Source organism: Harpia harpyja, chromosome 15, assembly GCF_026419915.1.
Source record: "Harpia harpyja isolate bHarHar1 chromosome 15, bHarHar1 primary haplotype, whole genome shotgun sequence".
Classification (NCBI taxonomy): Eukaryota; Metazoa; Chordata; class Aves; order Accipitriformes; family Accipitridae; genus Harpia; species Harpia harpyja.
Window position 1 is genome coordinate 20,061,921 of NC_068954.1, and position 13,226 is coordinate 20,075,146.

Consider the following 13,226-nt stretch of genomic DNA (forward strand, 5'->3'; position numbering starts at 1 on the left):
AGAGAGCAGTGGTCTTGCTTTCTGCAAGTGGCCTCAGAGCAAACTGTTGATGGTCAGTGGGCTTTTCAATAAGTTTGGTGGGCAACCACATGGCTGCAAAATCTGTGATGCCCTGCCTTGTTATGTGTCCTGAGGCAAGCGTCTTTGGCTGGAGATCTTAATGCAAAGACATTTCACAGCCAGCTAGTAGTTAACTAGTAACATGCACACCAGGCACTTAGGGGTGCCTACAAATAAATGGGTGAAGGGAGATGCTGAGGCGAGGGGTGTCTCGCCCCGGGCTGCCGAGAGCAGGGGCTGTGCTGCTTCCTGGCAGCTGCAGGAGCTGGTAGCTGCCTGTCCTGGTTGCTGAACTTGAGCAGTACAAAATCTTCATGCACTCAGAGCATCGGGTCCTACTGGCAGAAAAGGCACTCTCCTGCCTGGTTTCTGACTCCAGGATTTAGCTTGAACTAGGAACTTATGAGAAGGGACGGCTTTCTGACAAAGGCAATCGTTTAATATCAGCTCGCAGGCACCAATGCACATAAAAGACTGAGGTGGCAGCTGAGCACTGCTTTGAAGAATACCGCTAGCAGCCAAATAATGGATTTAGATATTTGGCCAGGCAGAGGCTGTGGACCTGACCTGTGCTATGCTTGAAAATTACATCATCTGTTTGGGAGTCTTCCCTGTGAAAATGACAGAAATTCTCAGATTCCCTCCCCTCTCCCCAAAATAGGGTCACTGCCAGTTGTCTTCTATTTCCTGAAGCCAAATAAACATATCAACTCATTGGGGGATGAATTAGTGTTACAATTTAAATATTCCTGGCTCAGAGATCCAGATTTGATCTGATTTGCTGCACTCATTGTGATTTTACAGCTTGATTCCCAAAACATTTTGTGTGTTTGCACAAAGATACTCTGCTATACCTGCAATTTGAAAAGCCTATTTTTTTATGCAACTGAGTCACTATGTCTCATTTTTTATTAACTGTATAAATACCCAGATCAGACAAAGAAGCAAAATGCTAAGGGAAAGATTCAGCAGTTGAAGGGCTGTGAATCTCTTTCAATGCTGGCTTCCCCCACTACAGTTCTCTCTGGGATACCTGCGCTAATTTTGAAAAGCACCCCTCTGTTTCATTGCCTTCTATGCTGCTTCTCAGAGTACCGATTAGTAACTGTTGTGCCTGTAAATGAGCCACATCGGCTGGAGGAGAATTGGGCTGGGTATCCTCCATGCCTCCCTGGTGCCGCGGGATTGCCTTTGTTCATTGGCACAGCCCTGAGGAGCCAAGCAGAGCTCTGGGCTCCAGTTTCCCCTGTGATCACAGGCATTTGAGCCTGAGAATTTGATTTGGGTCCACCCTCAGGCTTTTCTTTTTTTTTCTTCCAAATGATTCAGGCAACTTAAAGCTGACCCACTGTTCATGGGAAAGAGGGAAGCTGTTCTTGGTGATGCTGTAGCAAGGGGACACAAAGCGGTGGCTGGGTTACGCACAGGCTGCTTGATCCTGCTGCATGCCACTGGAGTGTGTGCTGAAGTACTGCAGCATCTGAAGTACTTGCTCACACCTTGTGCTGCAAATAGTGGATTTTTTTCTTATAAACAGCTCTAGTAATTTTATTCTGCAGCTTTTTACTTCAGTATTTTCAATTTAGCACTGACAGTTTTGACAATTTTTCAAAGCCAGAGAGGAACCTCCTCCCTCCTTCCTTCCCTGCCTCAAGCAAGTAACATCCCATTTTTTCCCTCTTTGTGGGCAAATTACAAGCCATTGTTGCTGGCTTTCAGATGGATTCATTTCAATGACTCTCATACATAATAAACACCTGTAAATGACTGCCCAAAGCTAGGACAGCACCAGGTGTTGATCCAGAACAGCTTGGATAAGGCAGCACCTGGGTCCTCCTCCCCACCCTGCAACTTGCTGTTCCTCCCTAGCACCAGGATTCTGACCATCTCACACACCCCTTGAAGATGGGAATCTCTAAATTTGTGATTCCCAAGCTGACTAGGAGAACTAAGCAGGAAAGCAGCTTTCCACTATCGTTGCCTGAAAGTTGGTGCTGGAGCTTGTTTGCATTCAGCGCTGCTGAGCTGCTGTTCAAATGCTAAAAACTCTCCCCAGATACCTACAATGTAACGTACCTCGCTAGTAAAATATATTTTTTCCCCGATGTCTTATTAAGTGGATGGAAGGGGTGTATGACATTGTCCTTTGAGCTCATGTTACAGGTATGAGCTAATAGATAAAATCCACCTTGTTCTAACATCTGTAGTTTCCCTGGCCTTGGCTCAGGACAGCAGCAACCTAGGTTGCTACCTGAGCAACCTCAGAGAGGTTGACTCTGGCTGCTGTGGCTCTATGTATTTGGAATAAATTTAAATCTAGATTTGATGCTTCAGTCCTGTTTTCACACATTTCTTGATTGCAAGTTGAAGTGGAGGGGGAGTGTATGTTTCTCACTACAGCTAAACACAACTGGAGATGGGGGGTAGCACACATCTTGCAATCTTCTGTTGGATGGCTGCAATGCGTGCGGTTGATTAAGTGCATCAGCTGATACACAAATAGGACACACATAACTTGGCTACACAGGCAGACTATACCCTGCTTATTCCCCTCTCCAATTTGATCTGCAAGACACCTGCAGCAAAGACTTCAGAAAAGTATTGTCTGTCTACTTCTTAGGCCGCTGTTGTGCAGCAAACCTGGCAGCCTATGCAGGCGGGGGTGGTAATTCCCAGCACATCCTTGTGTTGAAAGCCTCAGGATGAAGATGAATCTGAAGAGGGTGTTTGTTGGCTTGGTGAGTTTTTCCACTGGGTCAGTGAGCTCATCCAGCTTGCGCATGGCTGCATGACTGCTCTTGCTGACATGAAGGATGAGGTAGGTGGAGGAATGATCATCCTTTCCAGTACACTGGCTGAAGTCCACTGTGGAGTTTCAGGCATGTCTGCACATGCCTTTTGGGGAGCATTTAAGGGGTCCAGTCCAAAAACTAAGGCACCAAGAAAATGTAAATGACCAGCTGGTTAGGGGATGCTATTATCAGGTACTAGAATGGCAGATAGATGCTTAAGTCCTTTTGAGGATCAGGGTCTCTGTGCATAATGTAATTATCTGAATGTCTGAAGTACAGCTTCTTTGCTCCTCTTTTAATAAAAGAGGAAATTTAAATGCAAAACTTCTGTTAAGGCACATTAAGCTTTAAGACTTGAATACAACAATCAGCTCATTCAGGCTATACTTTCCACAGCTTTTCTTACTTAGCCAGATGACACATGCATGCTGTGTTTTAGAACTGAGCTCTGCCCTCATTTACACCAGGAACCCTCATTAAATTCAGCTGAATTCATTGAATTTAACAGGATTGCCTGGTGTAATTAATGTTTTGAGGACAAATTTTGTCCTTAGCTTTAATGCTTTAACACCATATACAGCGTTCAGCTGTGTAACTGGCTGAATATAGGAAATTCAAACACTTAACTTGTATATATGTTAAATCCAAACCGTAAAGTGACATTGACATTCTTGCATTTTATAAACAGTTAACAATTTGCATACATCCAGCAGTGATAATATGCCTTTGCATTTAAATTTTAATCATTCTGCATGTCTACCAGGATGTCACTTGTTTAATGGCTCGCTGAGCTTAGAGGTCACCCAGTCCAAGTCTTCTTTACTGGTGTTTTTATCCGAGTAAAAGCTGCTACTAGTAAGAACATAGCAAACATACTGAAGTGAGACCTATGTAGCAATACATATGAATTACAATTTAGAGAAACTTGGAGAACAGGGGATTATCTTTTCAGGGTGTTTGTTTTTTAATGGCTGTTTGACACTGACGGGGATCATAAATTTTTATTCTCTGCCGATCAGAACACAGGCTGTCATTTACACGTGCAGTGAGTATAAGGCACTACTGAATCAACAAAGGAAGCATGTTGCTCCTTGACTGTAAAGAGGCAAGTGGCTTCAGCATGCTGGATGATGGTGGATCATGCTACCTTCACTTAGAAAAGACAAATCAAGCTTCCTGAAAGCACAAACGATAGTATAACAATATAACATGACACCTGGCCTTCAGTTAAATGCATGGGAATCTCTGTTATAGGATATTAATTCACATATCATTGTAAAATTTTTTAACTGGAATCACGGAATGGTTTGGGTTGGAAGGGACCTTAAGGATGACCTAGTTCCAACCCCCCTGCCATGGGCAGGGACACCTTCCACTAGACCTGGTTGCTTAAAGCCCCCTCCAACCTGGCCTTGAACACTGCCAGGGATGGGGCAGCCACAACCTCTCTGGGCAACCTGTTCCAGTGCCTCACCACACTCACAGGGAAGAACTTCTGCCTTACATCTAATCTAAATCTACCCTCTTTCAGTTTAAAGCCATTACCCCTTGTCCTGTCGCTACATGCCCTGGTAAATTGTTCAGTGCTCTCAAAGTCTTTGAGAACAATGGTGGTTACATACCAGGATTTCTGTCTATCGCCTAAGAAACACTATGCCCAAGAAAAGTGACCTATGCTGGAGAAAACATACTACTAAAGTTACTTATAATGAGTACAGTGAGTAACATACTGTATCAGATTAATAGTTGTGACAAACTGAAAACCACACTGATTTCAACTCAGTTATGACAATGTAAACTGCGAATTTGTCCAATTATTGTTAAACCTTGTCTAAAATCATAGCAATATTTTAAACAAGTGTAAAACTTCATAAAGAGTAATGCAAAAGTAACTACTTTTATTTCACTGTATTTTAATACTCACTAAAGAAATGTAAACAGTGTTTAAACCCAACTGAAGCAGGTGATGCTGAATCTTTCAAGTTTAGTAGTGGTGTCTTAGGACAAGCCTACCCAGGTGCTGCACAAGTTTAATTCAGATCCAGCTGTGGAACCTAGAGGCCAAGCCAGAAACAGAAATACAGATTTAATTTTTTTCAGTGGATTGGTACATAACTAGCCATTGTTTCAGTGTACAAGTATGACCCGTAAAACATATATATCCTGTAAAAATGGAACAAATTCTGCCTCTCTAAGCTGTAGGCTTACGTCTTTTGAGGTGACTGGTGATTTTTAGGCATCCTCATTTTTTTGCATGTCCAGCTTGCAGCAGTTTTCAAACAACCTGTTTTGAGGACAACTGTTCGGCCCCTGTACAGTATCTCCAGTCGGACAAGCATAAAAATGTTACTCGTTACTTAAAAATACAGGTGCGGGTATTTAAAGATGATAATTAATTGATGGATGTGGCATAAAAATGTAACGAATACAGTTACAGAATTGTCCCATGGCAGTGATTTATGACAAGAAGCTACTCCAACTGCTAAACATTAAATCTCAAAACAATAAAAAAACCAATGAACAGATGTATATATTGTATTCATGTACAAGGAATGGGAGTATCTGGATTGAATCTTTACAACGCAGATGAAGGGAGAAATGTGGGCAGAGATGTGAAATACACTGATACCACAGTGGTACTGTGATGCCAAAAAGTCTGTGTTCCAAGAGATGCCAATTGTATGCTGATACTGTCACATCACTCACTGCCTTGTGTCCTGCTCTGCATCACCCCGTTTGCTTCCGCTCTGTGTGGCTTAAACCTGAGATATCTCTGCCTCACCCTCTCCATCGTTTTCCCTGGGAAATACTTTCTGCACGGTGTTTTCACTTGGTAACGGGAAAGGAGAGGAACTGAGCTGAAATGGGTTGCGTTTCCGCTCTGCCTAACTGGCAGTGCTCCTTTCTCGACCCATCAGAATGCCAGAATGGAGGAGCTATGCCTGTCTGCACCAAGAGGAATCCACAGGCTCTAGGGCAGGCATGAGGAAGACAGCTGTAGTATAAAAAGAGCTCACATACATACACATGCACAAATTAAGGGGTTCCTAGAACAACCTTGTGGCATCTGCTGGTGACATCCAAGTAGAGATGTTGGCCAGAGTGGGAGAGAGGAAGAAAGCATTGAAGCACGCATTAGTTTGGGAACAGAGAAATCCCCCACTCCCACCCACAGCTTTCCAGAATCCAAATGCTTTAATCTGAAAGATTTAATGGTGTCACAAAACCAAGAAAGTATAGGGAGACCTTTTGGTATCATTCAGATGATATAGTCCCTCATACTGTGGGAAATTCATACTGGGGGGGACTGTATGACTCCCTCGCATGCCGTCTGGGCAACCTGCTTTAGGTGGGCCTGCTTGACTGGGGGGTTGGACCAGATGACCTCCAGCGGTCCCTTCCAACCTCAACCATGCTGTGATTCTGCATTGGTGGTTATCAAGCAACCTCCTTTGAGAGCTGTGGACATACAAAAGTGTTAAATACTCAATAGTTTGATGGGGGCAAAATGAGATGCACACAGTAGAAGCAAGTGAAGAGAAGTGCATTCAGAATTTCATTTCTATAATACACATACTGATATTCTGTCAATAACTCTTAGCTGATGAAATTGGCTCATGTGATTTGCTCACTAATTACTGAAAAGCTGTAACAATCATCAAGACAATATAAGGTCAAATTCAGTTTTTCTTATAAAAATTCTGAGTAGTTGACTGTGTGCATATATAGTACACTGTAATGAAGAATAACTGAACAGTAATAGACTTGTCAAGATGAAGCTGGCTCTAGGTCAGCACAAAGTCTTCACAATGATAGGACTGCTAGAGACAACGGATTCTGTAGTAATGCCACTGAATATTCATGATGGAATAGATTTTATTTCACATTTACACATTAGCAAGAGTATATACAATTTAAAAAAATCAGCCTTGCTGGAAAAAAATTAGCTGGAAATGATCTATCCTAACTTGAGACACTGAGTATTAAAGCTATCACCCTCTTTGATAGCTACAGCCTCTAAAAGTGCCTGCTTCTTCTGCATACTGCGAGATGACTCCAGTTCATACATAGTTGTCAAGTTGAAGAGAACACTCTCATGCAGGTAGTGTTTAGGGTCCTGCTGAACCATTCCTTCCAATTGCCGGAGGGAATCCTTCAGTTTTCCCAGATAAAGAAGACAAACAGCAGCATTGTTATTAGCCTAGAGAAAAATATATTGTAAATAAATAAATAAGTGTACATATATGTATGTATGTATGTATTTACAAGTGATGAGAGAGAAGGAAAAAAAGTCTAGCATCTGGAGTTACAACAGATTTACTATGTGCTAAGAATTACTATTTTGTGTGTGTGTGTGTGTGCAACTAACTAAAATACATTATCAATCATACAGTCCAATCTTCCTCTTGTTATTCTCAAGATTTATGCTGTGCCAGTATGACCCGCTGACTTCTAAGAGCTGAAACTCTGAAAGACAGAGTCTAAAATGAAATATAAATAGTATAGGACATTAGTCAGTTAATTTTGAAAGTCAGCTGAAACAGATTTCAGAAACTACATGAGCTTCTACATGCTGTCATTTTCATCTTTTTTTTAATGACTTCACTATATCTTCAGAAGTGTTTTTCTCTCTGGCTTACATATAGAATATCCACGTAAGCAACAGGAAGAAATTATCACAAAGGCATCTACAACTGACTTCAAGTAAATTCAGCAAATAGGTCAGCCTAAATACATCATAAATGATTAAGTCAGGTTCCATTTTCTTTACCACACAGAACAGGTTTCCAACAGTACAAAGTCATATAACATGTTTAGCAGCAGAAACTTTCACACTTTCTGAAAGCTGCAGATAAAGGAAGAACACAGCCTTTTTAAAAATTCTTTTTTTCTCTCCCTTCAGGAAACTTTACTGATCTTGTGTGATTTATAATACAATTTTACAGCCTGCAAAATGATGCAATTCATGTGCTGCTTAAACTCAGTCCCCTCGGTCTTTAAATGGCCTTGGATCAGGCTACTGGGGGTAAGCTGTCCCAGTTCTTAGGAACACTTTTATATGACCATGCACTGAAAGCTGCCAAATGTAGAAAACCCAAAAGTAAATAAACAGCTCTTTGATCTCCTCTTGTGATGGGAATCCAAGGCTCTGATATGCAACGTGTTAAAAATGACATGTTTAAAATTACTATATCCCTTCAATGTTGTGTGAAATCAAGTTAATCTTATACACGTTGGCAGCTGCCATTTCTTTTTCTGACATGCATGTCTACGCTAAAAACAGTGAATGCAAAAAGAAGCGCTTTTGCGAAGATCTCATAAAGCATAATGTCTCAGAATTTCTACATGCATGCCTAAGTATTCATGCCCTTCATATAGACTGGTTCTTCATTTCCCATCCCATTTTGTATCTTATCCTTATGTATACTAAAACCCCTTTGGCACACATGCCACATCCAATTTTTCTCCAAAGCTCTGAGCATACTCTGGGTACTAATTAAATCCACGCACGAAGCATTATGAGAATAATTTAGGTGTTCATTATAAATGTAGCAATTTGGAGATTTACCACAGCATTTGATGAGTCGATCCTTAAAATTTCTGTGAAAAATCGATGAGCTTCTGCAAAATTATTCTGACCAAGGTGGAGAAATGCTCTAGAAAGTAAGTGACATATGAATGAGTTCTCCTCAAAAACCCAAGGTGATAATATATTCTAAAAAGAATGGACACCATTTTTTATTTTTCCTGTTATAGATGTGAGAGTTTCTGACATTTGCTCTTCACGGTGTAATTACAACCAGCAAGGAGACACTGATTTACAGACAAATGGAATGACAACTTGGATCATTTGGCTATTATATATTCTGCCTACCAAAGCAAGTCTTCATTGTGTTTTTATTAATTTAAATGCAGATACTCTCTTCCTGGAATTATTTCTCTTCATGAAATTAGCCACGCTATATAATTTTCAGAGCCCTTTTAAATAGTATTTTCTAAATATATTAAGCCAATGTGCTAGCCATTACAAACTTGAGTCCCCTATCATGCAGCTTGATTTACTACAATGTTTTCCAGCATTCTTGGAAACTACCAGGCAGTAACTTTACTAGCAGATCTAACTGGAGGATAAGGGCCCAAAATAACTTCTCCTTTCCTAAAAATTATTTATGCAAATGTATATTGAAAAAGCAGAGTGAAAATATGCAATGCCTGGAAGAATGAGAAAAAGCTTTGTAAAATCAACTGAAGGATCACAATTTCAATCCAGGATAATATGACTGTACCAAGTAATACAGATCTCCTGGGTCTATATGCTATTCAGTCTCACTTATGACAGATGTAGTTACATAAAACAGAGAAAGAGAATGGGACTGTCTCAAAGGTAGTTTAATGCTCACAATGCATACTTTGCAAAACTATATTTTAAAGTTTCATTTAGCTATTAAATTATCTACCTGTTCATTAAAACCATAATTTGGCTCTGTAGTCCATCCAATTTGTGAGTCACTTTCTCAACGTCTTGAAAATATTTTTCTGCAGTTTTTATGTCTCCAATCTAGACAGTAAAATCATAAGAAAGTTACCACAAGAAGAAGAAAAGAGATCCAGCCTGATTATATCTTTTACAAAGGATAAGAACATGAAAACATATCCAAGTCCATTATCTAATTGTTTGGTACCAAGCTGACTGGGTAACATCTGTTACCAAACAAGGTATTTGAAGAGGCACATGAAGGTCATGAAAAGAACACCAAAAGCATGGGCAGTTTTATCTAAGGCAGTGTTCCTCAGCTGTGGGTTGTGGAGCATTCATGGACTGGATGGCAGGGGTGCCCCACCTCCTCGTTTGTTGTAACTGACTCTAGAGTTTTTAAAATTAGCTGAAAATGAGAAAAGGTCAGAATTACTTCCAGTGAGACTGGGCATTACTCTGCAAGAAGTGAAGACAGATGCTGCCCACAGGCAGAAGCTGTCAATAAGGCAAGAGAACTGGAATACTGTAGCCTGGCAGCTAGCGTAGGACCCATACTCGGTTAACCCACAGCTTATGGGTCATAGCCAGGGACCGCAGGATGACTTCAGTGCATAAGACCAAAACAGGTCAGAAAACCACCCCAATGCACTGGGCCCCTGAGGGTATCGGGGAGACAGTCCTTTTGCAGATTAAAAAATACCTATGAGTGTATCATGCAGGCTGAAGGAATGAGGGATTTGAAAGCTGGCATAAAGAGGAGCAGATTTTATGGGGGGGGGGGGGGGGGATGGGGAAGGGGATTCCTAGAAAGGAAGGGGTATTTCACCTAAGGGTATGTCACATACATTGCTATTTGACATGAAAAAAAAAAAATTTGAAGAAGGCCCCTTTGATAAGTAAGTTAGCAATGTATGTTTCATAGAAGGATACACTCATACTTTTGGTAAGGTTTCACAATACAGTGTTTAATTTGGGGCTGGAGAGATGGAAGGAGAAGAAAACTTAGTACTGAGTAAACCAAATCTATCAAAAGGAGTAAAACTAAACTAATTCAGGAACATAAAGCCATGGAAACCAGGCAGCCCTCAGGTGGGGAGATTGAAGGGGCCCTCAAGAGATCACCTGTTTGTTCAAGAACAGGACAACATTACCAAAAATGTTTGTGACAAATGTGTTGAAGTCTCCTTAAAGCTCTCAGATGGTGAATATTACACAGCTCCCTAGGAAACTTATTCCAGAATTCTTAAATAGCCTTATTATTAGAAAATACACTCTAAGTCTATTTTGCTACACTTTTTACCTCAACTTTTTGTCCTACCCGTAGTGGTCAGGGAGAATAGTACAAGTCCTCTTTCTTAACAGCCTTTTACATACTTGAACATTTTTATTGCACTTTCGCCTATGTTTCTTCTTCTAGAATGAGAATCAATTTTCAAGAAAATCAGTGTTCACCCCTTTCTCATAGAAAATGCTTTCTGGATTCTCTGATCTTTCTTGCTGTTCTTCTCTAACTCTCTCCTGCTACTTCACGTCCTCTATAAGTGACCACGTAAGAGGTCATAACACTCCAACTGATCTCTCACCAGCAGTGAGAATGGAAGAATTACTTTATGTTTCACATGTGAATATGAGATTTGCTTTTATGTCACAGTATTTTGGAAGTCTGATTTGTTTACTCGTGTAGTTTGCTTACCCATAGCCTAATTCCTTTCCACAGAACAGTGCCTTGCTGTTGTTTCCCATTTTGTTTTTGTGTATTACTCCCAATCTTGGGTAGTATTTTGCCTTTGCTGTTTGAATCACAGCCAATTTAACATTTCAGTTTCTCGACTTGACAAGATTATTTTGCATTCTGATCCTGCCCTCCATAGTGTCTGTACCACTCCCAGCTTAGTATCATCCATACATTTTACAAGCATGCTTCTAATTCCATCATACAAGCACCTAACCAAAAAATAGAAACACTGCAAACCCTAAAGAGATCCTGGTGGAAAAGATCATCTAGCAAGTCTTTCTAGTCTACCAGCGAGCAACTTTCCAAGTACACTTTTCAGACACAGCAAACATCCATCTTAAGCTTTCATCTAGATTTCTTCCCAATTTGCTTATAGGAGTATCACAGTGGCAGTATCCAAAGCCCTACTAACATCACTAATATAACAGATACTGCTACCTCTAACCACAAGACTTCTCCCTTGACAACATAAAGAAATTATTCTTCTTTACCTTTAGGGGATGATCCAATTGTACACTGCACTCAAAGATGCAACTCTCCAGCTACCAAAGCATTTATGGAATACCCATTAATAGTCTATCTAATGAAACAGATGCATTTTTCCCAGATGTTATGCAACTGGACTCAAACAAAACAAACATTATTCATTCTAAAAACTTACACATTCAGTTATAATGACAAAGGATACAACTTCTCTCTATAAATACCACTGAAGTGTAAACCACCAAGAAAATAATTACATTTAACTAAAGGATAATGCTGGCTCAAGTGTAAATGAATCCGTCCTTGAATATTTTTAGCCTGGAAATTAGAAGGAAGCCCCTAACCATGAGAATAATCAATTTCTAAAGGAAGCTACCAGTTTGCTCCACTGGGAGCTTGATGAGTCCAAATCTAATATGTTCTGAGACTAATCACACCTTATTTGTGATCATGAAGTGTTCTCATTTCTTAGCAGCATCTAGTATCTTCTCAGCAAACATGCCAAACTTTAAATTCTCATTTTTCCCACTGAGGGGAAACAGTTTATAACGGGGGTTTTTTTGGCAGAACATTTAAAAGAAAGAATTAGTTTTAATTAGTCATTAAAATGTTAAAGTGGTCTTCATCACTTAATTTTATTTAACTTAGTTCAGAAAACGTGACTTCAGTATCTAATAATAATTAGCACTTTGAATAAAAATGAAAATTCCTCTGTTAACCTCAAATAATCATATCTTCTAACAAGGAACCTCCAATATACTATGCGCTTAAGTTTGTTGTTTGTCTGGAAACCAAGACTATTTTTCTTATGTACTCCTAGGATTTATTTATTGCTTTTAACTCTGTTTTGCAGCAATCTGTTGCAGAGGGTAAGGTCAGGCAGCTTTCCACTTTCTAAATTCTTTAATGTAGTTATTTAAATGGCAATTTTGGGTAGGTCAGCCAGCAAGCAGAGTCTATTAGCAACACACAGTATAATCCTAGAGACTAAAATGTATTCACTGTTTCCCCATCTCATGTGAATTTCTGTTTTACAGGTCAGGTGATTGCTGACAGAATTACAGTGCCTCTGAAAATTTCTCTGTGATAGCCTCTGTCTTTTCCTGCATTCTCCACTTCTCATCCTCATTTCCCACTTACATTAAGGCAACAACTAAAGGCCGTACATCAGATTTAGGCTTCTTTATGCCCCACTACATGTGAAGATAAAGAAGACATGGTGCCTTAAACTAGTAAGCTCAATTTAATTATGAAAAAAAAAAAGACACACAAAGTAAGGTTTTATATGTTGAAAAAAAGGTTTTTTTCCTGTTTAAGTCCTGACTTACACTTCATTCTACATTATTGCTTTGTTTCATATGTGTGATATCTATTGTCAAACAGCTAAAATCTGGCTCCCTGGTACCTCTCTTGGGTAATGTTCAAAGTTAACAGAACAGTCTGAGGTTATTTGGGAATCACTACCTGTTTTTGAGAATGTTTGTGACATTTGAATACGAGAAAATGGCTTTCCCATTTTACCTGCAAGATGTTTTATTTTTTTTCAGAGTGCCTCTTCAACAGTGCACACGTACTGCACAGTGATCTTACCAAAATGATCGTGCCCAGGCCTGCAACACATTTATCTTTCTTTAATTTGAACTTCTTGGTTTTGTTTACCTGCACACTGCTTATTTCT

General features: G+C 40.0%; 1 protein-coding gene across 3 annotated transcripts in view; it reads right to left on the reverse strand.

Moving 5' to 3' along the window:
* Positions 1-6,710: 6,710 nt before the first annotated feature.
* TRAPPC12 (trafficking protein particle complex subunit 12) overlaps positions 6,711-13,226 on the reverse strand; it is a 56,080-nt gene continuing 49,564 nt past the window's right edge. For all 3 annotated transcript variants that reach the window (XM_052810297.1, XM_052810295.1, XM_052810296.1), the window contains 3 exons: positions 9,311-9,411; positions 8,422-8,509; positions 6,711-7,053 (listed from right to left, as the gene is read on the reverse strand). In XM_052810297.1, coding sequence (XP_052666257.1) covers positions 6,811-7,053; positions 8,422-8,509; positions 9,311-9,411 — 432 coding nt within the window. In that variant the 3' untranslated portion in view covers positions 6,711-6,810. The remainder of the gene's footprint in view (positions 7,054-8,421; positions 8,510-9,310; positions 9,412-13,226) is intronic.